Source organism: Carassius carassius, chromosome 17 (genome assembly GCF_963082965.1).
Source record: "Carassius carassius chromosome 17, fCarCar2.1, whole genome shotgun sequence".
NCBI lineage: Eukaryota > Metazoa > Chordata > Actinopteri > Cypriniformes > Cyprinidae > Carassius > Carassius carassius.
The window spans coordinates 17,506,146-17,533,080 of record NC_081771.1 but is presented as its reverse complement, the minus strand read 5'-3'; the positions used below and the strand labels follow the sequence as shown (position 1 = coordinate 17,533,080).

At 40.9% G+C, this 26,935-nt stretch overlaps 1 protein-coding gene and 2 non-coding genes across 3 annotated transcripts; 1 reads left to right on the top strand and 2 right to left on the bottom strand.

Annotated features, from left to right (window-relative positions):
• Positions 1-2,491: 2,491 nt before the first annotated feature.
• trnap-ugg (transfer RNA proline (anticodon UGG)) lies at positions 2,492-2,563 on the bottom strand. The gene has a single exon. It is a non-coding gene; the product is annotated as a tRNA-Pro (tRNA).
• A 204-nt stretch (positions 2,564-2,767) lies between these two features.
• On the top strand, positions 2,768-2,841 carry trnai-aau (transfer RNA isoleucine (anticodon AAU)). Its single transcript has one exon. It is a non-coding gene; the product is annotated as a tRNA-Ile (tRNA).
• A 348-nt stretch (positions 2,842-3,189) lies between these two features.
• On the bottom strand, positions 3,190-20,155 carry hdlbpa (high density lipoprotein binding protein a). The gene is made up of 28 exons (XM_059571190.1): positions 20,035-20,155; positions 18,756-18,827; positions 17,134-17,248; positions 16,878-17,041; positions 15,842-16,057; positions 15,479-15,685; positions 15,106-15,321; positions 14,771-14,977; positions 14,481-14,588; positions 13,638-13,742; positions 13,450-13,528; positions 13,219-13,358; positions 12,803-12,907; positions 12,599-12,712; positions 10,814-10,900; positions 10,599-10,730; positions 9,343-9,561; positions 8,919-9,140; positions 8,557-8,775; positions 8,309-8,447; positions 5,947-6,095; positions 5,756-5,860; positions 5,458-5,592; positions 5,207-5,350; positions 4,933-5,112; positions 4,720-4,836; positions 4,494-4,634; positions 3,190-4,367 (listed from the first exon to the last, which is right to left on the bottom strand). Exons 3-28 carry the CDS (start codon positions 17,207-17,209, stop codon positions 4,275-4,277), a joined length of 3,819 nt encoding a protein of 1,272 aa, XP_059427173.1. The 5' UTR covers positions 17,210-17,248; positions 18,756-18,827; positions 20,035-20,155; the 3' UTR covers positions 3,190-4,274.
• Between the last annotated feature and the right edge of the window lie 6,780 nt (positions 20,156-26,935).

The following is a 26,935-nucleotide window of genomic DNA, read 5'->3' as shown; positions in this document are numbered from 1 at the left end:
GCTTTGGCTCACCCATGGCCAAACGTACTGCTTTACGCGTTTCCTCCTCTGAGTCTGATCGTACCAACTCTAAAAGAGAGTGCGGCCACTCATTAATTCTGATTGTGCCATACTGGTCAGGGAAATTGTGGCTGACGGAGATAATCCAGGTCCTATGCGATCGGACCTAGCCTCTCCCGTTGCACAGAGACCTCCTCTCACAAGCTCGTGGAGAGATCTTTCATCCGGCACCAGACAAAGTGGCTCTTTGGGCCTGGCCCGTGAGAGGTTGAATTTGAGTGTTACGGGTTTGCCTCCGAGGGTGATTGCAACAATTCAAAATGCGAGAGCGGCTTCGACGCGCTCTGCATATGATAGGAAATGGAATGTAATTGAATTGTGGTGCGCGAAAAGGCAAACTGTATCTTTTCAATGTTCAGTGGCAGAGGTGTTGTGTTTTCTGCAAGAACTTTTACGTTAAGGTATATTTGGCTGCAATTTCTGCTTGCCATGTGGGGATTGACAGGAATACTATAGGTCAACACCTGCTTGTGTGCAAGTCTATGAGGGGTGCGCAGCGTCTGAACAGGACTTCAAAGCCGTTGATTCCACCGTGGGATCTGTCCACGGTCCTTAACGCACTCTCTCAGCCACCTTTTGAGCCGATAGATAATATCGATTTGAAGCTCCTTTCGCTAAAGGTTGCTTTGTTATTGGCTCTGACGACCACGAAACGAGCTAGTGAACTTCATGCTTTGTTGGTTCATAACTCTTGTATGGTATTTGCTGCGATTTCTCGCGAGTATCTCTCAAGACTAACCCAGCGTTTGTGCCTAAGGTGAGCGAGTCAACTTTCGCCTGTAGACAGGTGGATTTATTGGCCTTTCATCACACCCCTTTTTCCTCGCCGGAAGACGAGCGGCTTCATCGCTTGTGCCCTGTCCGTGCGTTGTGTCACTACGTGGACAGGACAAAGGGATTAAGAAAGAGTAATCAGTTATTTGTTTCATGGGCTGATTCTCATAAGGGTAAACCTATTTCTCATCAGCGCCTGTCCCACGGGCTGGTGGAAGCTATTATATGTTGTTATAATAGCATGGGTCTAAGTCCTCCAGAGGGGCTTAAGGCTCATAGTGCCCGTGGATTAGCCACCTCGTGGGACGGGTTTAAGGGCGTTTCAATTCAGGACATTTGTGCGGCGGCGAGTTGGGTTTCGCCACACACTTTTGTCAGGTTTTATAGGCTGGATGTTACAGAGCCTTCGTTGGCTCATTCCGTCCTAAGTGTGTAAAAAAAAAAACACTCATGCAGATGTTGTTTTTATTTCACATGTCTCCATCCTATTCTGTGAATAATACATGGAGGGCTTGTGTTATTGTTTTCACACATTACTGAGTTGGTTGGCATGCCTGCTTCGGACAGCATATCTGCAATACGGGAGTTGTCTATATCCCATAGTGAGATACCGAATGAATGTTTGAAAGAGAACTTTAGGTTGCTCTCGTAACCTAACGCCCAATCATAATATTAGTAGAATTTATTAATAATAATTTAGCCGTAAATAAAATGACCAACATGATGACCTTTCACATGACGACGACGACCTCATCCAACATTCATCCACATCCACAATTGCTCACGCCGCACGCGCATTTTTTAATTGCTAAAGGATATTTTCAACACCCGGCAGCTGGTAAGTGGGGTTTCATTTTTAGCTAAATGATTTTGATGTTTATTTACTTATTATTTTTTTACAAGAACGATTTGATGCGAGAACATGCAGATATGTTGTTTATATTGCTGTGTGTAGCCTGTAGTGCAGAAGTAACACTAGCGTGCTGTTTGAGGGAAAAAAGTTTCACAGGCATCGAAGGGTCTGGTCTTTTTTATGTTATTTGACTAAACTATTATTATATTACAGTACTTATTTATTTTTTAACACTTGTCTTAAAAATAATTATCACAACACTGGTAAGGCTTATTCAGATTTTCTCATTCTCTGAATTATCATTATAAAAATAAAAACAATTCAGAAATGAATTCAAATATAATTATATTTTAAATGTGACGCAAATATTTTTTTTCTACAATAGCAACAGTGTTTACAACAGCAAGACCACTTTAGCCTGTAAACTCAATAATATCTCTCTGGAAATAAATGTAAAAATATCAATGTCAATAAAAAAATACATTATACACCTGACATCAAAGTACAGTGTGAAGGATATGAATAACAAATGTAGCCTGTCATTTGTTTACATTGCAAAGGTGTTCAATTTTAGACAACAACAACAGTAATAATAATATTAATCACTATATTCCAGTGTATCAGTTTTTTTGTGTTTTGTATCAATATTTAAAGTGGACTTATTAGAGCTGAAGATCTTTGCCCGAACCCGATGGGACCCGACGGGTTGGGGCTTAATTTCTATCATCTTACGCCGGCTCGGGCTTGCGCTCCGGTTTTCGCGGTAAACGAGCGGTCATGTGATGTAAACGCATCGAAAAGTATGGGCTCGTCCGGGATTTGAACCCGGGACCTCTCGCACCCAAAGCGAGAATCATACCCCTAGACCAACGAGCCATGTCTTTATGTGTACGATTGTAATCATTTGACATGTACTGAGTGGCTATAAGTTCCGTTTTTTTTTTTTTGTCATGTTTTAATAAGACCCCTGTAACAGGAAAACAGGCTTAAATTAAATACTGTAAATTCATATTCATACAGCAACACGGTGAGTAAGCTAACTCTGTAGCCTATGTATAGTATTGACCATATAAATAGCGTGGCCGGTTAGCTCAGTTGGTTAGAGCGTGGTGCTAATAACGCCAAGGTCGCGGGTTCGATCCCCGTACTGGCCAGTTTGTATTTTTGCATTTCTTTCTGCCACATATCACAAGCACACAAACGGATTCAACTCTTTTTCTTATGCCACAATATAATCTCTGCCCTGGTTTAACAGGCCATCAATAACTTTATAGCTCCTGAGCGGGTCAATGCAGTCAGTTGAAATACTATATGAAGAAACATTCTTGTCCATTTCCTTTACCTACATGTAATTGAAAATAATTGCAGTTTTCAGAAACACCCTTTCAGCATTCACCTCAAAGTTAAAGTGGGGCTTCTATGAGAGCAATTCTAACTTGTCCCATACACGCATCATACACTATTATTGTGAATGTGTAAGAAATCATTCTCTCCACAACAAGTCCAGATACATTTTCAATTTTTATTTTGCTTTTTGGACAGTTTATTTTCCAGTGTTATCCATAATCATTTCCTTTGTAATTTTTGCATAATTCTTATAAGGCTTTTGAGAGGGCCATTGCTATGTTTCAGACCAACCTGCATAGCAACTGGAAGACAAAAAAAGGGGCTGGACACTGACCCATGAGCAAGAATGAGTAACATGACATTACTTAACATTTCATTGGCACAAAATGGTCTTTTTCTTTTTTCATCCTTCCAAATATTATAATCTTTAATAAACATGATTTCTGAATATCAAAAACAAAATGAAAAAGGATAAGCAGTTTAGTGTACGTTTTAGAGACTTTGGTAACCTTGGGACTCCTACTTGACGAGAGTCTACATCCCTGGAACTTCCAAAGCAAATGGCAGTTTGAAAATACTTCTGTAGTAAAGAGTCCCTCTTTAAGATGGAAAGCTGTGAAGGCTGCATGGAATCACTTCCCAGAGTTAGGGAATTAGGAATGGGGAAAGACGAGACAAGCAAAATGTCTGCAACAAAACAGCTACCCTAGGGAACTAGACAGAAGTACAGCTGGTTACCCATTTCCTATGAATGAATCTGACTTCAACCTGAAGCAATAGCTTTCAGAGGTATACAGTATATTTTTCCCTAAACCCCATTGCAAAGGCAACTATGAGACAGAGCAGCTTAATAAACCCAAGAAATAACCATTGTAATGAAATAATGTGTTTTTGTTTTTAAATGGCGTCATATCAAAAACTAAACCTGGATTGTTGCAGACCTGAAGCATGGCCAGGACTACTTTTGTTTTCCTTCAATTTGTGATTCTCTCTGAAAAAGCAAACATGTTGAATCACTTCATACCAATTCAGGGGAACCTTGTAAAAGGGTCAGTGTACCTTTATAAGGGCCACTGAGAGAATCATCAAGACCCTTATAAGTAGAAGTAATCTAAGCAGAGGAGATGTGCTGATATAATAGGGTCAGGGTAAGTGGTGCGTCCACATCCAAATGGGTCAAAATGAGGGATTATAGTAAGGGGGAACCGGGGGTTGCAACAACTATTGAAGGACACACATTTCAAAAACGTTTGGGTCCCCACGGAGATGATCTCGCATTAGTCACAGGTGCACCAAAACTGGGGAATTCCTCAGAACTACTCATATCAGGGGCCTAAAACCAGAAACAAGCAACAACAGGTTTCATTAGATTATTAGAATTGCGCATAAATTTCATGACTCATTACAATTTTCCAGCACTGTATACGGCACTGATCATACGGTTCAGTTATTAGTTTACCTTTTCATTGCCAGTGGCCCAAGGAGCCTCCCGCACAACAAAGCCCTTGGATGGGCCTCGTGGTTCTTCCATGCTGGAGGCAGTGGAACCAGAAGGTTTCATATAGGCCATTTTGGCTTCATTTTCAACCACATCAGCCAGCTGAGGGGAAAGATGAAAAGTGACCTTTTCGTCAGTTTAATAAAAATATATATATTTCTTCCACCAAAGTAATGCATGTTTTTACATATTCCTCCTCAAGGTTTAGAAGATGATCAATGGCTTCATCAACATGTTCTGGACGGCCAGTCACAGTCACCAAATTGGGATCTGCAGCTCCACTCTGAGGGAATCGAACATCAACCTGAAAAAACGTAAAGGAAATTATACAGAAAGTTATTCAAATGTTATATTTTGTATGAAATGAGGGATTGAAGAGGTGACACCTTTACAATCTCACCTTAAACTCATCCATGATTTTGCGAATTCCCTTGCCACGTGCCCCTATGATGCGAGCATGGACTTTGCTGTCCAGGGTGATGTCCTCAAAAATCATTTCCTCCAGCTCATCCACTATAGACTGAATAGCATCACGTGCCGCCACAGCATTCTGCTCATAGCCAGTAATGGTAATCTGATCCTAGAAGACCAAGTCAATAAAAATAAATACCTTATTTAAATTTTTTATATTTAAGGGAAAAAAAAAAAGTTGTTTTTAGGCTCCAGCCTGTTACCTGGTTCTCATCATTTTTCTCTGGAAACTGAATGTTGACCTCATGCTCATTGCGGATTTGGGTGATAATGGCACCCTTGCGTCCAATGATCTTGGGGTGATACTTGGGATCCACAGTGATGGTCAGCTTGAAGCTCCTGAGAGCCTGTGGACAAAATTATACATTTATAATATATATTAATTCACATAATGTGTGATTAGCAAGTGGAAATGTGCACAGTGTTTCATTTGCTATTTGGGCGTCAAACTCACCCGATCCTCCTGTTCAGCCTGTAGCTCTTTGACGCGCTCAAGAAGACCCTCTTTAGCGCGGTCAAGGTGGGAGGCCAGGCCAGTAATGGAGATAATGTCAGACTGTAACTCATGAGCAGGCACTTGAATATTAACCTGGGAGGAAAATATATTTGTCAGGAAAGTAGCAAGAAAATACGGTTCAAATTTGTAGTTCTAGTTATAAATACAATGCATATCTCTAGCCATATTTGTGAATTGACTCCTGATGCAGAAACTGATTTAGAATTCCACTGATATCAGCTGTGAAGAGACTAACCTCAAACTCATCCATCATCTTGCGGATTCCACTTCCTTTCTGTCCAATGATGTAGCGATGAAGCTCAAAAGGCACTTCCACCGCAATGGTTACAGGAACCAAAGCCTAAAAGGAAAAATGTTATAGCATTTGACTTAGAACATACAAACAAGAACTACTGCATAGAAGGACATTTCACTAGAGAGTCGCACCTTTAGTGCTTCAACAGCAGCTTCACATCTCTCTTTGCGGCCAGAGAGCACAATGACATCACACTTCTTTGGGACTAAAGGATCAGCAGGCTCCTTCACATCTCCATTGGCCTCTCCATTCTCCTGAACTGGTGCATCAGCTGATGGAGCTGAGTAAAACAAAGTTTGCAGATTATTTATGTAATAGAGATATAGAGAGATAGAAAGGGGCCTCAAATTTTAGATTAAGGCCTCTGCAAAACACATTAAATGTAAATGTTCAAAGGGCACTGCAGGACCCCTTACAGGGGAGAGGATTTTCCAAGGAGCCCCTCATAATAACAGTGTTTAAGGCTAAAGTTTAATGTGGGTAGGAGGAATGAACATATGAATGTTTTATTGGTGCAAATGGTACCCATTGTACATGTACTTTTTAATACTACAGCATAATTAACCATATTTTCCGGAAAGTTGCACCAGGTCAAAAAAAAAAAAAAAAAACACGTTGCATTGGAGTGCAAGTCACATTTTACTATTGCTTTCAGAAATAATTTTAAAAGGAACACTCCACTTTATAATAGGCTTATTTTTCAAACTCCCCTTGAATTAAACAGTTGAGTTTTACAGTTTTTGAATCCATTCAGCTGGTCTCCGTGTCTGGTGGTAGCACTTTTAGCTTAGATCATTGAATCGGATTAGACCGTTAGCAGCATCTTGCTAAAAAATAGCAAAAGAGTTTCTATATTTTTCCCATTTAAAATGTGACTTTTCTGTAGTTTACATTGTGCACAAAGAGCAACAGAAAATTAAAAGTTGCAATTTTTTTTTAGGCTGATAACCATTTTCAGATGCTGCGTAATATAACTGTGCCTGCTACACACATGGTACAGCAGCAAAGTTCCTTGATTACTACATCGAAATGAGTATGGTTCCTAGCCATGTGGGCCTATTTTCTGTCAGTCTAAGTACACGATATTAGAGAGGAAGGAAGGGGAGGAAAAATCATTAATTTACCAATCATTACAACCGATCCCGTGGGTGCTTGTGAAAAACACAAGATAGTCTTCATTAATTTTAACTAACAAGAAATGGATTGCAGCTTTTACAACTTTATTCTTTTATTTATAGTTCATTTGAGGCAGTTTTTTGGCATTATTGTAATGGCAAATGTGGAGAGTACATTATTGTAATACAAGAGGACTGCAGCACAAAATCTCTCTGCTTACAGCGGGCTTGGTCTCAATTTTATTTATATATATATTTTAGTGGTGGGCATAGATTAATTTTTCTAATCTAGATGCATTCAGAATGTGTGTTACCCAAATAAAATTGACAAACTCATATATATATATATATATATATATATACTCAAAGCAACTCAAACTCTATCCTGTGTATGTGCGAATAAGTGCTTTTTGTAAACTGGTATTTAAATTTTATTTAGAGAAGTGCAACCCTAATAGAAAGAATGGTTTGGTTGGTAATTGCATGAATTGTACGTCGCAAGATAAAGTGTGTGTAGTGAAATCGGCTTTGTACTTCTCATGTCCGAATATATACTAACAGAATCTTTCACATATGCAAAAAAGTTTTGGGAAAAACACCACGGTATGCTCACGCTGACCGGCAAAACCTAAATATTGTACAACAGACATGTTAAATTGAGTCCCCAAATACCTTTTGTAGGTTTAGTTGTCTCATTTAGTTTGCTGATGATGAGGCTGTGCTGTCAAGTTGCAATGCTAAACTCATATGTTGTGTGCGTGCGGGAGGCACCAGCGTGAATCCTTTGGATTCCTTATATCAACGGAAAAATGTGATATCCTTTGGATAAGAGCAAGAATTCAAAACGGTCCATTTTTATTTGTGTATCTTCAAAATGACAGTGAAACATTGTTCTTTTGTAAAATAAAGCAAACAAAATGTGCTTGCAGTCTTGGTCTATGTGAACCGCTTCCTAAAAAGAAAAACTGTGATACCATCTACTTGTCAAACAGACATGAGAAATATATTAAACTATATAAACCTTGAAGTGCCTGCTTTTCAGTTTACACTTTGCTTATTTGACATTAATGCATTATTTAAGTCACTTTGGAATATAAATCATAGCACGTTTTAGAAGATTAAAAACTTGAGTTGCAGACCGGAAAATAAGGTATATTTCAATTACATTTTATTTGTATTTCGCTTTTTACGATACAGATCATTGCAAAGCTACTTTACAGAAAACTAGGTTTCAACAATATTTAGTAGTTGTAGCTTATCCGCGGTGTTTCCCTTTATGTCAAGGGAAAGTTGTGGTTTCTATTTCAAAGATAGATCAAGAGACATTTGATTTCTATGATATGACCTTCTAATTATTGATATTCACTGTGGTATTTACCTTGCTGGTCATCTCGGTCTGGAAACTTGATCTGCACATTGTGGTCTTTAGTGATCTGCTGAATGCGAGAGCCTTTAGGCCCCATTATGGAGCGGTGGAACCTCTGAGGGATCACACACTCCATGGTCACTTGAGCATCCTGCAAATTTAGAGGAACGTGTGGTCTGTTACATCTTTAAAATAGAATAAATGCAGCAGTCTGAGATTGGGATCGCATTGATGCATTGCAGATGGTTACATCTACCTACCAAATCCTCAATCATCTCCAGCATGCGTTTCTTCGCTGCCTCCACACAATCTTTGGCTCCCTTTAGGGTGACCTTATCGCTCTGTGTGGCAGTTCGGGGGAAACTGACTATAACACCACCATACTCGTCAGCAATGTCCCTCAGGACTTGGCCACGACGTGCCACGAAGAACCGATGGTGCTTGGGATCGACAATCATGAAATCTTCTACAATGTTATCCTGATATCAGAAAAATTAATTAAGAATCATTGGGGCAAATAGTATCCAAAAAGTAGGGCAAATCCATTTAGAAGATTCTAATTTTTCTGAGAATCAGTGTTGAGGTTAAAAAAACTAAACAAGAGTTGACCATGGGGACTAACCAAGCTCTTAATAAGTGCCTCCAACTCCTTCTGTGCTTCTGCTACAGCTTCCTCTGTACCGATGACTGTGATCAGTTCCTGATCCTTATCGTCAGCAGTAGGGAAGATGATCCTGGCGCCTGTGCTGTCCCGCACCTTGCGGATATTTCCACCTCCTTTTCCAATAAGGAACTTGTGATATTCAGGTTTGGCACGAAGCTCAACTGTGTGGCTTTTAATTTGCTAATAAAAAAATAAAAATAAAAAACACCAAAAACAACTTGTCACACAAATTCGCAGCTCTTAAAGTAGACTTTTTTATGCGCAATATTGACTGGCCTTGTGTTTAAAGCAGTTTGGAAACTTGTACGAACAAATCCTGAGCCCAGATGACATTCCAAGCACAACATCAGTTCTTGAAGGAAACCCATCCCTTCAGACGTACCTTTTCTTCTGCCAGGGACAGCAGCTGTTTCTTGGCTTTCTCTACCTCATCCGCTGTGCCTCTGATTGTCACTGCATCGATCCCAGAGCCCTCTGTTGGGAAATGGATGTGCACGCCACCACACTCCTCCATGATGGAACGCACAAAACGCCCCTTGGAGCCAATTAGGGAGTTGTGCAGTTTTGAGGGGATGGACACCTCAACCTCTGTAATATTTGCCTGCAAAAAGAGAGGAATAAATAAATACATTCCCTTCCATCCACATGCACTACAACTAGGGGTGTGACGAGACACTTATCCCACGAGACAGGGTTCACAAGAACGAGACTTTTAGATTGTTTTTTTTTGAAGAAATCCACTATATTATTTATTTTTATATATATGGAACAATTGTCTTATTCAACTGAAACACACAAAATGCATGTGCATTTTGAAATCAACTTTATGAAATTAAATTTCTATTTTAATGAATTACAAGCAGCAATAACCAACATGTAAACTAGAGCTGCAAGATTCTGGATAAATTGAGATATATATAATTAAAAATTGGAGATAATGATTCTCTCATGATTATAAGAAAAATAAATCATAATTTAACGATACTGCGTTACAATACATACACGTGTTAAGATACTTTGTTTTGATTGCTATTGTAGTGAGAATAAATGTTTATACCCATACTATACAGTTTTATCCCAGTACTTCTGTTGTCTAAATGTCTGTAACAGAAATTATGTGTGGGTGAAAAGACCATTTGTGTTGCTCTTTCTGGATCAGCTGCAGCATGAACATTTAATTAACATGGGCAGCGACAAAACATGCTTCTCACGCTCCACTGACACTCGCAATGTGAAACGGTCATAATAGACATATCGGAATCATTGTCATTGAGGAATAAGATTGCGTGGGTTTTTGAATTGAGATCCACGTCTTTAAACTATTAATCTTGCAGCTCTAATATAAACACTGCAAATTGTTTTGCAAGAATATAGTCATGTTCTCACGAGACCAGTCGGATCTCATGAGACATCAGATCTCACGCCACGAGATCTCGTCACATCCCTACCTACCACTACAAGGTTTTTGAAGTAAGCCTCCAATGCTTATTGCATTTGTTTTCCATTGTAATATTTATTTTAAAAAATCCCTGTGATTTCTCCAGTCTTCAGGGTCACATGATCCTTCAGAAATCAAAGTTTTGTATGGTAGTGTACTTCTTAACGGTTTCAAAAATATAACATTTCAAAAAACCTCACCAGTTCTTTCTGAATGGCAAGGACCCTGTTCTTTGCGGCCTCGCAGTTTGCCTTCTTTCCTGTGATGACAATCATTTCAGAGTTGCTGTTTTCTGCAGGCAGATCAATCTTAGTGTTAGTCTCTTCACGGATCTGAAAAAAAGAAAAATAGTGCCAGTAAATAAACAGACTGAAAATGGATGAATGTGCAAGTCGTCTAAAAAGTAACTTCTTACCTTCTTTATATTTGCTCCTCCTTTGCCAATTATATTTTTGTGGAATTGCTTGAAAATGGGGACTGAGACAGAAAAGCTGTTTTCAACCTGGAAAAGAACATAAAATAAGATTGTTTAGGAAACGCTAAGATTGACACGGTCGTATTACAGACTGTTAAAACCAAAAAATACTTCTACACACAGCCTGTCACACCACAGTATATTCTAATTAAAAGCATGCATGTACACCAGCTGTTGGCTTATGCACAATAAAGTTTCACCCTTGTCCAGTAAATCTCCAGAAGTTGTGTGTATATACTATAAAAGTATGTGTGCTTAAAAAAAAAATTAATGGGATGCACAGAGTACCGTTTACCATGTGCGCTGATGTTGAAATTCATATCATGTGCACTGCCTATTGAATGAGTTTATTTATATTAAAAAAAAAAAAAAAAGATACTAAGAGTTGTAAGGCCGGTTTGCACCTAACAATAGTTTTAATCTAATTCTATGAGAATAGGGAAGCACGTCACAACAATAAACACAGAGAGAAACTAAATGGAGTAACTTTCAGAATATCTTTTTCCAGCAGATTAAAAATTCTGAATACACCAGGCAGCACAAATAAATTAAATGTTTATCTTATCAAACTATAGGCTGACATACACTACCAGTCAAAAGTTTTTGAACAGTAAGATTTTTTAAAGAATTCTCTTCTGCTCACTAAGCCTGTATATGATACATATTGATAATGAATTTTTGTCCACCCCTAAGCCTATGGTATATTAAACATAATAGATAGAATTATAATCGATAAGGTACATGGACTGTATAAAAACATGGACATGGTGTCCGTGACGTCCCATAGGTTTCCAAAAAGAGTTTTTGAAAACATCTTGGCAGCACGTCACCACGCATCACTCTGGGGTAATCAAAAATAGGGAAAAAGGCGGGAGCTGGTTGCTGAAGCCATGCCTACCTAGCGCGACGGCGGTGACAGCAGCGGCAATCCACCCGTCACTCAAGTGGCCACGCCCTTAATTATGCAGAATTTTAAAGCTTAATATACCGTATTTTTCGGACTATAAGTCGCACTGGACTATAAGTAGCATTTATTTAGAACCAAGAGAAAACATTACCGTCTACAGCCGCGAGAGGGCGCTCTGTTTTCAGTAGTAGACTACAGGAGCACTGAGCAGCATAGAGCGCCCTCTCGTGGCTGTAGACGGTAATGTTTTCTCTTGGCTCATGTCTCTTAGTACATTTCTCTTGGTTCATGTCAAATTTTGATAAATAAGTCGCACCTGACTATAAGTCGCAGGACCAGCCAAACTATGAAAAAAAGTGTGACTTATAGTCCGGAAAATACGGTAATTTAAACAGAGTTATATAAAAAAATAAAATAAAAAATTCAACCCCCTCACAGTTCTCATGAAGGGTAAAATTAGCTATATAGACCAAAATCATTTTTTGCACCAGGCTGTAAACAGGTTTTTTTTCTGCTGTAAAGTTGGGCATTTTAACATGGGGAGTCTATGGGACTGACTCCCTATTGCAGCCAGCCTCCAGCGGCCAGTCGATGAATTACAGTTTAAGTCACTTCCGTGTGGGCTTCACGAGAAAGAGCAGGAGGTTGCCGCTCGATAAGGTATTTGCATTGTGGGAAAAAAGAATGAAAAATCCCATTGCCAAAATTTGTGTTCCTGATATACTGATTCCCAACCTCAGCAATTACGGAGTTGAATGAAACTCTGCGATAGAAAACTCAGGAAATTAGAAAAAAAAAAAAAAAAAAAACGTGTGTACCATTTCAGCCACCATTTTCTGCATAAACTTTGTGCACTTTTCCACCTCAGTGCGAGGCCCACGCAGTTGTACAATGTCACTTTTCTGCGTTGGGTCAGGGAAGTTGATCATGACCTGAAAGCAAGGAGAAAAAAAAAATGTTTTCTTCATAAGACACAAAAATGTGACCTTGAAAAAAATGCCATGCCATATTAAAACATTTACCTCAGGGAACTTATCCCGAATTTCCTTAACTTTCTCCCCTTTCTGTCCGATGATGGCTCGATGAAAACGCTGTTCAATGATCATGTCCTTTGTACGCTCATTCTCCTGTTGAAATCATTACAGTCTTAGAGACTTTCAGTCAAGTGTTGCCAGGCAACTCCAGCAAATAACCCAGAGGACTTTATACTCTGAGGCTGTAGAGCCTACGGATGTTTTTTTCCACCAACTACACACACACCTGAATCCAGTTTCAGTATTACGCAAATAAATTCACAGTAGACAGTAACCCAAAGTAAATCTTCTAAGACAAACGCAAACGATACAAGCATATAACTGGTATACACTAACCTTAAAAACCACTGTGGCGAGAATATGGTAAACGGAGCCTGCTTTATTCAATTACAAATCTAACTTGCCATGCGTGACGCGAGCTCTAGCAGCTCCTTCTTGGCCTCCTGCACGCCCTGGGGGTCACCCTCAATACGGATCAGGTTGCTCTTCTCGTTGTCAGGTGGAATGCGGACTGACACTTTGTGCTGCTCCTTTATGCGGTTAACTAGATGCGGAGGGGGAAAAATGGGTTTATGAAGGATACATGAATGTGTTCACATAATATCTGCTATAAACATCAAAACAGCTATACTCACTGTTTGCACCCCCTTTCCCAATTAAGTGTCGGTGGAACTTGGGGTCCACACTGATCTCTGTGTAGTCCATTCGGCTAATCTTTTATAAATAATACATGAAAATCAACCAAATTGTTTACACTGAGGCCAATATATGCCTAAATGCAAGTGAAAGTGCTTGCCACAATATAGAAAAGTTAAAGTCTTACCAGATCCGTAACGATGGCCTCAATCTGACCCTGTACTATCTGTACATCTTTGGTGGGACCCTCCAGCGTGATCTTTTCCTCGCCCTCAGTGAACTCAATGTGCACCTGTAGATAAACACCGTAGTCTTACTGACCTGATATTTCAAATGGTTCAAAATTCAGTAATTTACTTAACCTCGTTTGGTTCCAAACCTATAAAACTACCATTCATCTTTCGAACACGAATGAAGCAATTTTAATCAAACTTGAGGAATTTCAGTCCATCCATTCACAGACCATTCCACCAAAACGTTGATGCTTCAAGAAGTTCAATGTATCTGCATTAATGAATGTTCATATGCAAATAACAAGCTAAATTTATTCAGTTCGTCATATCGGTTCAGAAAGTGTCAATTAAACGATCCATATGAATTGATTTTAACATCTTTTTTTAAGGAAGCGCCAAGATTGGAGTGAGCGTCTTTTAAATTAGGAACAGAAATATCTCTGGCTTCATTAAAAAAAAAATGGTTTCGTAAACAAGACTTTGTTTTGTCAGGTTTGAAACAGCATGAGGGTGTATACAATAAAATACAATAGCATTTGGCTAGGTATTATTTTAATACAACAAGAACTAATGTGTTTGCGACTCATGGGTGTTTCCTCTTGGCTAGATTCCAGTGTCATTCTAAACTACCTGTGCAGGTTGACAACTACTGTGACCTTTGTACTGTCACTCTGACATTTTACTCTGGTCAAAAACCTCTAATCATTAGCTACACCTACACATTTCCCCTTATTGAGCAAGACAATGGAGAAATCTGGCTTGGCACTCCTGACTTGATGAGTGGAAAGTTGACTCGCCTTGGGCATTTGCTGTGTGACCTTTGCCAGATTTTGTCCTTTCTTGCCAATAATGAAACGATGAAGCCAAGAGGGAGCAGTGACTGAGGACACAGTGTAGCTGTTGGCCTTTAAGAGAAAAAAGAAAAAGGGTCAAAGGTTACACAGTCAAATTGATAGCATTTCTTCAGTAATATTTTTAAAACATTTCCTAAATTAAAGCTAAAAGTGAAAAGTTCAAAAGAGAGCTTGAGGGAAGGAATTTTTGTACTGATACACGCAGAGGGGGGAAGGAAAACGAGCTTGTTTACCTTGGCATACACTTCAGTGAGTGCCTGGCCCAGCCGGTCTGGCTCCCCACGCAGGATTACAGTCTCTGAGCTGCTGTCGAGGGGTGGGATCTCGACCGAGACGCCAGTCCTATCCAGGATCTCTTGCAGGGTGTTACCCTTAGGCCCAATCACATACTTGTGCTGAGATTTCTTCACCTCCACTGCAATAGTGGTAGCATTCTTCTTCTGAAATGAGCAAAAGGCCACATTTCAAATCATTACTTCTTTCACATAGAAATTCAGCTTTGTGTTTCAGAAGCATAATGTGGATTTTGGCCCAATAAAAGTCCATTCATTATTCTGTCATTGCCCACCTTCTCCTCATAAATCTTTTTGATCTTCACTATGGCCAGGGCCACCTGCTCTTTCTCCCCAGTGATGACGATCTCCGTTTTGTTCACACTTGGTGGGGGGACATTAATGCGGGCTCCTGTCTCCTGCATCAATTCCCCCACCAGCTTGTTATAAGCTCCAGTGATGAAGGGATGATACACCTTTTCAATGTTCATTCTCTCCACAGCACGCTTATCCTGCAATGATTTAATGTAACCATTTACAATGTTGTTTATTAATTAATGACTAAATAAATAATTAGCACTATCCCACATCATCGGATTTGTAACTGTGTGATAAGCAAAAAAAAAAAAAAAAAAAAAAAAAGTTTTAAACTGAAATGACATTTCAGACCTGCTCAGCAGAGATGAGCAGGATCTCGTGCTTGGCCTTCTCCAAGCCTTCCTTGGTTCCAGAGATCTTGATGAGATTACTGGGGTCTTCGGGTCTAGGGATCTGGATCTTTGTGGCAGTCTTCAGTTCAAGCTCCTGCAGCTTCTCCCCACTCTTGCCAATGACAAAGCGATGATGTTCTTTGGGGATGGCCACAGTAGCTGAAGCCTGTAATCAAGTAAATACAGAAGTTACAAATATTATCATTTTCGCTAACCAAGCCCAGCTGATAATCATTATCAGGTTATCTTCATGACCAAAAGCGATAAAACACTGATATTTAAACCCTATACCATTTTATTACAGAATATATTCATTTCATACCTGAGTCTGCAGTCGGGACACAATCTCTTTGCGGGCTTTCATGACTGCGTCATGTTTCCCAGAGACCATTATGGAGAGGCCTTGGTCTTTAGCCATGGAGAGTTCCAGGTGGGCTCCAGTCTTGTGCATAATGTCAAGACAGACTTTAGCCTGGTCTCCTTCTCCAAACTGGTTGATGTCCTTGTACTTGCGCTCTTCCAGGGGCACATGGAAAACCTGTATTTATCAAAGTGGAAACCAATCAAACTCTTGAATCAATATTCCCCGATATGGTTGTGGGGATAGACAATAGTATAGTGTATTGATGAGTTATTGCCTGTGGCTGATGCCTTTGACAATAGCAAGACAGTTACTATTATTATTATTATTATATGGCTAGTAATGCCATCCAATTAAAATTAGGGCTTATGTTCCATCATATTTCTTTATCCACATTTTTACGGTGTTGCATTATAGAACTGCAAACCACATGCGATTCTGTTGAGCTTCTGAACGCAATTGCCAATCAGAGGCACTCAGATGAGTCACCGCTGAAACAGCTGAGATTTGTTGTCCAGTGTGCTCTCGCTGACTGATTTCTGACTTGCGTATTCCCTCATCATATACAACAAAGGGCTGATGTACATGCGATGGAAGTATAAGAAATTTATTCATCATGCTGTGTAGATGGCTTCACTGGGAATGTTTTTATGCGCATAAAGACTAAGTCAGTGAATTATGTTCTTTTGTCATGTAAATGTTCTCGGTTTCTGTAGCTGCTTTTTTAATAACTGAGGAAATGTAAGCATTATAATTAGAACTTACCATGTTCCTATTAAATTGTTACGTTAAATAAAAATTCTGTCATATTAAAAACACAAGGCTGCTTTTAGCCTCACGCTGGAGTTGGTTCACTTTTAAGCAATGTAACCAAGTAAATAAATAAATTAGCTGAATATTGTGTATCGCAATCTCACATTCTGAAGATAGGATGATATGACAATTGAGCATATAGCCCAAGGAATGATAGTGACCGTAACAAGCTCAATGATTGTACCTGGGTGATTACTGAGGACTTGAGAGGTCTGATCTTAGTCGTCCAGGCATTTCCAGTCTCCTGGACCCCCTCTGGCAAAGACTTTTCAGGCAGAGGGGGAAAGGCATCCTTGTAGGTGGGAAGGCTATCCTCATCTTCGGCACCACTAGGGCCTGCCACAGCAGCTAACAGGAAGAGAAAGGTCCAAAATATAGCATTAACTTTGCCAGAGAATGGTTACTGGTAAAAGTCAGAAATGGCTAAAATGGCCACACACCTTTGGCCTTCTCCGGCTGAAGGCCACTGCGATGCTCATTAAAGCTTTCTTGCGTAAGTACAGCGACTGAGCTCATGGTCGAAATCCCACGTTTACACGGAGTCCGAGTGTGCCACTAAGAGAAAAAGATAACATGTAATTACTGCATAAAGGAACAGTGTTTAGCATATCTATGAAATTATGACAGAGATAAAACAAAATGCACACTGGCAGTTAAAACGGAACCATTATTAACTTGGGTGGAGCTGAAATCTTTTCACAAAAAAAAAAAAAAAAAAAAAAAAGACAAAAGCTATTTACTACATCTATTTTCCGTGACCCTGATCTTACTGGAAACAAATACATGTAGGTTTAAAGTTATTTTTTATCCAAATGTGACAACTCAATTTTGTGGTGAATTAGACTTCTCTCTGCTGACGTTTGCCGGACTTCTCCAAACATTTAGTCCACCATCCAGTCAAGAACCAATTGACCGAAGTCCCCCCCCACCCCTATTTTTATTTAGTTTATTTTACAATAACCCATTTAATTTGGATCGATGCATGTCAAAAGAGAGAACTTTACTCTGTTACTCTTTGTTAAAGGGAAGAAAACTAAAATATTTTGGAATATAATTTCACAAAACAGTGTAATTTGTTCTAATCAATATAAGAGAACACAATCAGTAAATTTAAGTACAACTGATCCATTTTGTGGAAGGTCAAAGTTGCCCATCTGTTACCTTGTCCAAGGGCTAATTCTAAGCCACAGAGCTAGTTGAACGAGCTCTTAAGCTAAGAGGATTTCCCCACTAACCCTTATTTGCTGTACCCCTAGTACGAAGAGCAGCGAAAAGAATGTTTCTCCTTTGTAAATAAGAGTTCCACATTTAATTGAAAACATGCACGCCATGGCACACCTCAGCGAAATATCTACTTGGCAGACTGCTCCCCTACACCCAGTACAAGACTCTGAGGAAGAGAAAAGATTATAAACGCTGAGACTACAGTTACAACCATGAGGCCTTGAGCCCTGAAAGACCACTCATTCTCTTTAGAAATTTCCATGTCAGAGACCTAACACAGCTCTTCAAGAAGAATACATAATAGGTAGCAAAAGTGGTGTGCAAAAGTATACAGTAAAATGGAAGACTATCTATAGAAGAGGTAACTCTTGGGGTACCTAACTATCACTCGTGTATTAAGTCATACAACATTCCTTCCAGTTCACGCTGACAATCTGGCCCCTCAACCCCCACAAATGCAAACTCCAAACCTCACAGTACAAGGCTGTTTTACTGTGCTTCTCTGCATGCCCCTGTCAGGGCCTCTTCCTCTACGGGCCTCCTAAAGACTTGGACCCAGAGGCTAAAACTTCAGACACATACATACGGCTCAAGGCACAAGCACTCCAGTGGAATTGATCCACAAGCCAAACACTAAAGGTCCTTCAAATGCTCAAATGACTAGTTTTATGTAACGCTTAAATCATATGATCACTCATAAGATGTGATTTGATCTTAAAGATCAGGCTGAACAACTTGTGACCCATTGGTATAAACAAGACAAACAAGGATCTGGTTCGAAGCAAACATTAGGCATGTCAGCAAATCTAGTAGAAACAAAGACGGTGGTCAATCTTACCAGCTAAATGGTCAGTTACCAGATAATCCGTCCTGTAAAGCTGCCCGTGCGTGTCAGCCTGCCAGCTTTTGCCTGAAAACAAATAGAAAATGGAAAAGGAAATGTAGTCAATGATGCAAAACCACTTTAGGTTGCCAGAACTTAGTTACACGTGGCATGGTTTGTATTTGCATTTCTTAAGACACGACATAATTCTTATTTGAATACATGCAAATGTGATTCATTAAATAAAACTGGAATTAGGAACTAAAGAACTGGTGCGGTCACCTAACGTTACTTGTTAGTTTTCCTTTACCAGTTTCAAAATATTAAAATCAACACTCTTGAAAAGAAACATTCGCGAATGAATGTATATAAAGACTGTGAAACATTCAAAACTAAACAACAACAACAACAACAAACTAAGTTTCTTTAAGTGTTGAAATGGCCCAGCGGCTCTCCGAATTGCTAACGTGGCCATTTCTGCGTATGCCAGATTTTAATATGGCGGATTTACGTTACATTCGCTCTTAGAATGACAAAAAACAGCTGGCGAAACAGTTTAATATAAACAATAAAATAATTGTTTTGTGGGTGTAAAAACGAGTTTCGTGTGTAAAATATTCACCCTGTTGTATACATGCGCGCTACGTCAACTCATGACACACCATGCTAACGGCTAACAGAGTAGGAAAGACGAATTTCTCGTTTAACACTTCATAATTTCACAATTATTTACATCTAATATATATATATATATATTACGAGAGGGGTGGATTGGTACATACTTAATCGAACTAATAACTTGTGTTGTTGGAAAACACGACAGTGTTTTGTGTTTTTTCTTTGCGGCGATGAAAAACTTGTCCTGGCTAGACACCAACTCCAGTAAACTTTGAGCTGCGCGTGCGCCATAGTGACACGTACACCAGCTAGCGCGAGCGCTAACACACTTGATTAGAAAACTTTACTCGCATTGATCCTTTATAAACCTAATGTCCCGAGAATGACAACATCTCACAAGTGCACACTGAAAACAAGGCCTCTGCTGATGGGCCAATGTGAATGTTTAGTCAAGATCAGCATTAAGCGGCTGTCCACACAAAGTCCACGTAGGCATTAGAGCGAAGGGTGAAACAGTGGAGAGGAATTGACATGGAGTCGAGCCAGAGAACATTTTCATGGCAAAAACATTCAGAACGATGTGCGATTGTTTGCGTATCAGAAGTCAAGAAGAACTATGCAGACTATCGGATGTATAATGTATATAGATTGATTTACAGAATGAATTGTTACTTACTTGTGTTTGTGTTCCCGTCTGCCCTGTGTGGTGCAGAAGCTTGTAGTGAAACTCCACTGGCGAAAGGGAGGAGCAGCGGTCTGTGAGTTATATAGCTCAAGCCTCCTCCAATCACATTCCCTTACGTCACATCGCCCTTACAGATCATACATGTATTTCTAAATAGGAAAGGCTGTAACATGTGGTGGAGGGGATTTGGATTCATCTCAGTGAGAGTATTTTTAATCTTTTCACCAGAATTTTTTTGTATATTTCCACCAGTTTCCGCGTTCGTTCTTTCCGCAGGTTGCATCAGCAGCAGCAGTAGGTGGCGATAAGATTTATAATGATTTATAGTGCATTGTTTATAATGAATCAGTCAATGAATTATTCATCAATAAACAACGAGGGGAGTCAAAATAACTCATACTGTATTAAAACCTTGATCAAAAGTATTTTATTAAAACGTGCAACTATACCAAAAGCGTTTATATACTAATGTAACTAAAATGGATTGGTTTTTGGATTCATTTTTGTAAATCGAATCTTTTAAAGGGATCACTTGACGTTGCTTAAAAGAATTATATTTTGTATTTGCTGTAATGCAATGTGTTTATGCGTTTTAAAGTTAAAAAAAAAAAAAACACATTATTATCAACATAATGTACTGTACATTATTGTTGATCCATATGATCCCTTTATATTCACTGATTCGTTCATTCTTCTGGTGGTGACACCAGCAGTCGGTGGCAATAAGTTAGTGTATTTTGTGTACTTTGAATGAGTTAAATTATTCATTTATAAACACCATCGGTTATTTATTGTTTAAACAGTAACCAACCAAGGTGAAAACAACTCATACTGTAATTTACATTAGTCAACATTTGAAGTGGATCAAAACCTTTTATCAAAGTTGTCTTAAACCCTAAAACCAAAATGCATGTCTTAGGACAACTTGATTAACTTTTTTGATTCACTTCATATGTTGACTACTATATTTAGATGATCAAATATATTAATATCTTAAAGGGTTGGTTCGTCCAAAAATGAAAATTAGGCCATAAATTACTCACCCTCAAGGCACCCTAGGTGTATATGATTTTCTTCTTTCAGACGAATCCAGTCGGAGTAATATTTACAATTGTCTTTGGTCTTCCAAGATGTTTACTGGCACTTAGCGGGCGTTGCAGTGCTTCAGTCCAAAAGAAGTGAAATAAAAAGCACCCATCCATTAAAAAAGTGTGTCAGTTAGCTCAGAGGGGTGAACAAAGGCCTCCTGTAAGCCAATGAATCAGCTCCAGGTGGATGACGTACCCTTATTATTAGTTATTCACAAAAAAATAACAATTCTGTCATCCTTTACTCACTCTCAAGTTACTGACTTACTCAAGTTACAAATCTGTATCTGAGTTTGTTTCTTCTGCTGAACATAAAAGATATTCTGAAGAATGTTGGTAGCCAAATGGTTGCTGGTCCTCATTATTAATTTACTTTTTATTTTGTTTTGTTTTTTGTTAAAAATAAAATATTTTTGAGTCATTTTAGTAACTTACATTTTTCGAACTCAAACTGCTCATCATAAGATTCATTCATATAGTGATTCTCATAGCATGATTAAACAAAAATGTAGTACAGCTCTAAAAATAATGTAATGGAGGGGCATCGCTATGGTTTCTTTGTAGTTTTCATTGCTTTGGGCCCCCATGAGTAGAGTCCTTGTCCTTCTAGGTAAAGTTCACTCTGGCCCTGCTGTATATGCACACACAAACACACACACTTATGTAAAACACAGGTAGTGCAGAGGTAATCATCAGTAATGTCTGATTACCCTAAAGAAAGTGGATGTGACAAAAAAAGTCACATTCAGACTCACAGCCTTTGGATTATGAGTCCAAATCTCGAACCATTAGGCCACGACTTCCCTCACAAAGCTATGTACAGTCGTGGCCAAAATTTTTGAGAATTACATAAATATTGGAAATTGGAAAAGTTGCTGCTTAAATTTGCAATTTGCATATACTCCAGAATGTTATGAAGAGTGATCAGATAAATTGCATAGTCCTTCTTTGCCATGAAAATTAACTTAATCCCAAAAAAACCTTTCCACTGCATTTCATTGCTGTCATTAAAGGTCCTGCTGAGATCATTTCAGTAATCGTCTTGTTTGCTCAGGTGAGAATGTTGACGAGCACAAGGCTGGAGATCATTATGTCAGGCTGATTGGGTTAGAATGGCAGACTTGACATGTTAAAAGGAGGGTGATGCTTGAAATCATTGTTCTTCCATTGTTAACCATGGTGACCTGCAAAGAAACGCGTGCAGCCATCATTGTGTTGCATAAAAATGGCTTCACAGGCAAGGATATTGTGGCTACTAAGATTGCACCTAAATCAACAATTTATAGGATCATCAAGAACTTCAAGGAAAGAGGTTCAATTCTTGTAAAGAAGGCTTCAGGGCGTCCAAGAAAGTCCAGCAAGCGCCAGGATCGTCTACTAAAGAGGATTCAGCTGGGGGATCAGAGTGCCACCAGTGCAGAGCTTGCTCATGAATGGCAGCAGGCAGGTGTGAGCGCATCTGCACGCACAGTGAGGCCAAGACTTCTGGAAGATGGCCTGGTGTCAAGAAGGGCAGCAAAGAAGCCACTTCTCTCCAAAAAAAACATCAGGGACAGATTGATCTTCTGCAGAAAGCATAGTGAATGGACTGCTGAGGACTGAGGCAAAGTCATATTCTCTGATGAAGCCCCTTTCCGATTGTTTGGGGCATCTGGAAAAAGGCTTGTCCGGAGAAGAAAAGGTGAGCGCTACCATCAGTCCTGTGTCATGCCAACAGTAAAGCATCCTGACACCATTCATGTGTGGGGTTGCTTCTCATCCAAGGGAGTGGGCTCACTCACAATTCTGCCCAAAAACACAGCCATGAATAAAGAATGGTACCAAAACACCCTCCAACAGCAACTTCTTCCAACAATCCAACAACAGTTTGGTGAAGAACAATGCATTTTCCAGCACGATGGAACACCGTGCCATAAGGCAAAAGTGATAACTAAGTGGCTCGGGGACCAGAATGTTGAAATTTTGGGTCCATGGCCTGGAAACTCCCCAGATCTTAATCCCATTGAGAACTTGTGGTCAATCCTCAAGAGGCGGGCGGACAAACAAAAACCCACTAATTCTGACAAACTCCAAGAAGTGATTATGAAAGAATGGGTTGCTATCAGTCAGGATTTGGCCCAGAAGTTGATTGAGAGCATGCCCAGTCGAATTGCAGAGGTCCTGAAAAAGAAGGATCAACACTGCAAATACTGACTCTTTGCATAAATGTCATGTAATTGTCGATAAAAGCCTTTGAAACATATGAAATGTAGATTGTAATTATATTTGAAACAAAGATCTAAAAGCAGTTTAGCAGCAAACTTTTTGAAAACTAATATTTATGTAATTTTCAAAATTTTGTCCATGACTGTAATATGGTCATAAATGATAAAATATTTGTCTCATGGCCATTACATTACATCCATCGGTTTAAAAGACAACAGACTGTCTTTTTGCTAATTACATTACTTCGTATTTAAAATATTGTTATCTAAGCTTAATGCAATCATGAAATCTCACAGTGATAAAATAAAAATAAAAAATTGTTATAAATCAGTGTGGCACGTATTTGCTGCTTGTTGTATAGTTCTTTAGAAAAAACTTGAATCTACACTCTAAGAAATATCTGTTCATTAACAGTTGTATTACCGGTTATTTTTACAGAAATTGTCCATATAAGGTCGTTTACGGGTGTATTTCTGTTAATTTACGTTTCAAATTGCATTATGGGACTTTGATCTCTCCTGCAACTGCCAACTGCCTTGGACAGAGACGGATCTAAGCAGAACGTCAAAAAAAGAATTTGCAACGGGGGGGGGGGGGGGTGTTGGTGTACTTTATCCAAGTGGCTCTTTTATTTGCAGTAGTTTTAAATGTTATATCGTCTGGGTTCATCGTGTGTATACAATTTTGAATTTCCGTTGGTTATTGCTAACTTTAACGTTAGCTAACTTAACGTTCGTGAGCTGCTGTTATTAACCAGCGCTTGGTTAGGGAGATTAAAGAGATGTTTTTTCTTAGAATATTTAAAACTGACCAGGTTTGTATGAGTTGTTATATCGTCGCTTATTTCGCTTCTCCATTCTTTGTGACAGTAACGTTAGTTCCCTTATCGAGTCGGTCCCTCGACATTACGTATGGGGAAGACTGCAGGAGACTGCAGAGAGCTCCGTCGACGGATTCTGTCGAGGTACTGGCGTTGGCCCAACGCCCACGCCACCCTCACGTGGAAGATCCCCTCTCATACTCTGAGGCCAGTTACCGCCCTCCACTAGAAGCGCGGGAAATGGTCTTGTTTGGATATGACGAGGACGACGCCATGTCTACTAATGCCTCAGACCCTGGAGCGTGGTCCGAGGCCCCGTCTGAAGCCACCCCCGCCTCGCTGGATGCGGAGCTTATGGCGATCCTCACGGAGGCGGTGGCAGATATGGAATTGGAGTGGACAGCCCCCAAGGAGCTGCCGTCTAAGAGATGGATGGAGAGTTCCTTCCTCGGCGCGGGCCGCCAGGCTGAAGCCCCGCAGAGACCCGCGGCCTTTTTCTCTGAGGTCCACGAGGAACTCACCCGGTCATGGCGCTCCCCTTACTCAGCCTTAGCCCATGCACAGGGGACCCAGCTGCTGAAGACGGTGGAAGGGGCGGAGAAATTAGGATACGTGCGACCGCCTCCCGTCGAGGATGCTATCGCGGCCCACCTGGCGTCTTCTCCCGGCTGGAAAACCGCCTCTTTGCCTTCTAGGCCATGTCGAGCTACTGCTCACATCGCCGAGATGGCGTACATATTGGCTGGACATGCAGCATCTGCCCTCCACACGATGGCAATCCTACAGGTCTTCCAAACTCGGCTCCTGGGGTCCCTGGATGAGGGAAGCCCGGACCCAGAGTCGCTCAGGAAGCTACGCACGGCGGCGGATCTCGCTCTCGCGCCGTCGAAGAAGGTCGCGCAGGGAATCGGCCGCAATATGAGCAGTCTTGTGGTCCTGCATCGCCATCTGTGGCTGACGCTGTCCGGCATGCGCGATGCCAAAAAGAGGGAGTTCCTGGATGCCCCGGTGAGCCCCACCGGACTTTTCGGTGTCGCGGTGGAATCTCTGTCAGAGAAATACGCAGAGACCGTCAAGCAGTCTAAGATGATGCCTCATCTACTGCTGAAATGGTCTCAAGCCCCCCATAAAGCAAAGTTCCAGGTCTTCTTCAGCGCAGCGCCCGGTGGGATATACCAGGTGCGCGTTCCCGAGCGCGGTAGAGCGTCGTAAGACAGAGCCACCATTCCGCCAGAGGCAGCCCAGGAAGCCCAGTTTTGGTACTAAACCGGCCTCTAGCAGCCAAGGGCGACCGGCAGGCAAGAAGGAGCAGCGTTCCTGATGCTCGTGCCAGGGGGAAGAGAGCGCGGGACGTGTTCGTTGGACCCGCGGCGAAGAGGGCGTGTTCCCGCCCAGAGTTCGTCAACAATGTAAATGTTGTGAGAATGAACCCGCTGTGTTCTGTTTCAATAAATATGCATTACATGCCTCAGCAAAAGAGCTTTCTACCTCCCTCTACTATTACCAGCTACATAAGCGAAGCCTCTCCCCCGAGAGACGCTTCGCAAAGCGGAAGCTTGGGGAAACCCGAGGAGGTGACTATGTATGTTCCCGTGCAAGAAGCTGCGGACGAGTCACCTGCCATTCATATAGCGGTCAATGCTTCCCCGGTGGCTAGTGCGCAGCCCCCGCCGCAGCATGCATTAATACCCCCTGTATTGAGTCATCTGAGCGCGTGGCCGACGCTCCCCGCGGCATCTTATTGGGTGATCACCACGATAAAACGTGGCTATACGCTCCAGTTCGCTCGCAGACCACCCCGCTTCGGCGGTGTGATTATGACAGAAGTTTCAGATCAGAGCGCCCCGCTGCTAAGAACAGAAATATCCTCTCTCCTGGCCAAACAAGCAGTAGAGATAGTGCCAGTGGAACGGATAAATTCCGGGTTCTACAGCCGTTATTTTCTAGTTCCAAAAAAGGACGGAGGTATGCGCCCCATCTTTGACCTGAGATTACTGAACAAAGCGCTCGCGAAACGCACATTCAAGATGATAACTGTGAAGCAGATCTTCGCGCACATTCAGCCCGACGATTATTTCATTGCAGTGGATCTAAAGGATGCATACTTCCACATCCAGATAGCCCCACATCACAGGCGCTTCCTGCGTTTTGCATTCGAGGGTGTGGCGTACCAGTTCAAAGTGTTGCCGTTTGGGCTCGCTTTGGCTCCCCGCGTATTTACAATGTGCATGAATACAGCGCTCGCTCCCCTGAAGCTCAGTGGAATGCGCATACTGAACTATCTCGACGTCTGGTTTGTCACCGCACGGTCGAGAAGCGCTCTCAAGGAACACAAACACAGACTCCTCGCCCATCTGACAGGTTTGGGGCTGTCTGTGAACATTCAGAAGAGCACACTGCAGCCGCACCAATATATCACATTCCTGGGTATGATACTGGACTCGCACACTATGATTGCGAAGCTGTCAAAGCCGAGAATCCAGTCGATTCACAATACACTAGCCCTCTTCGTTCAAGGCAGAGCTATCCCCTTAAGAACGTTTCAGAGGTTGCTCGGTCTGATGGCGGCCGCAGCCTCCGTCTGCAGACTGGGCTTGTTGCACATGAGACCGCTTCAACACTGGTTACAGTGTCGAGTGAAGCCGCGGGCGTGGAGAGCGGGAACGGAACGCCTTGTCATAACGCGTTCATGTCTCGAGACTCTGGCGCCTTGGTTCTGAACGACCATATTCGAGCAGGGTGCTGCTATGGGCAGAGTGGTCAGACGTGTACTGGTCAC

Excerpts from the sequence above, each read along its gene's own strand:
- hdlbpa (XM_059571190.1), bottom strand. The coding sequence starts at position 17,209 with ATGAGCTCAGTCGCTGTACTTACGCAAGAAAGCTTTAATGAGCATCGC. Across the intron at positions 14,978-15,105 it reads AAAAGATTTATGAGGAGAAG|AAGAAGAATGCTACCACTAT; the intron begins GTGGGCAATGAC and ends TGCTCATTTCAG. Across the intron at positions 5,113-5,206 it reads AGAAAAATGATGAGAACCAG|GATCAGATTACCATTACTGG; the intron begins GTAACAGGCTGG and ends TTGGTCTTCTAG.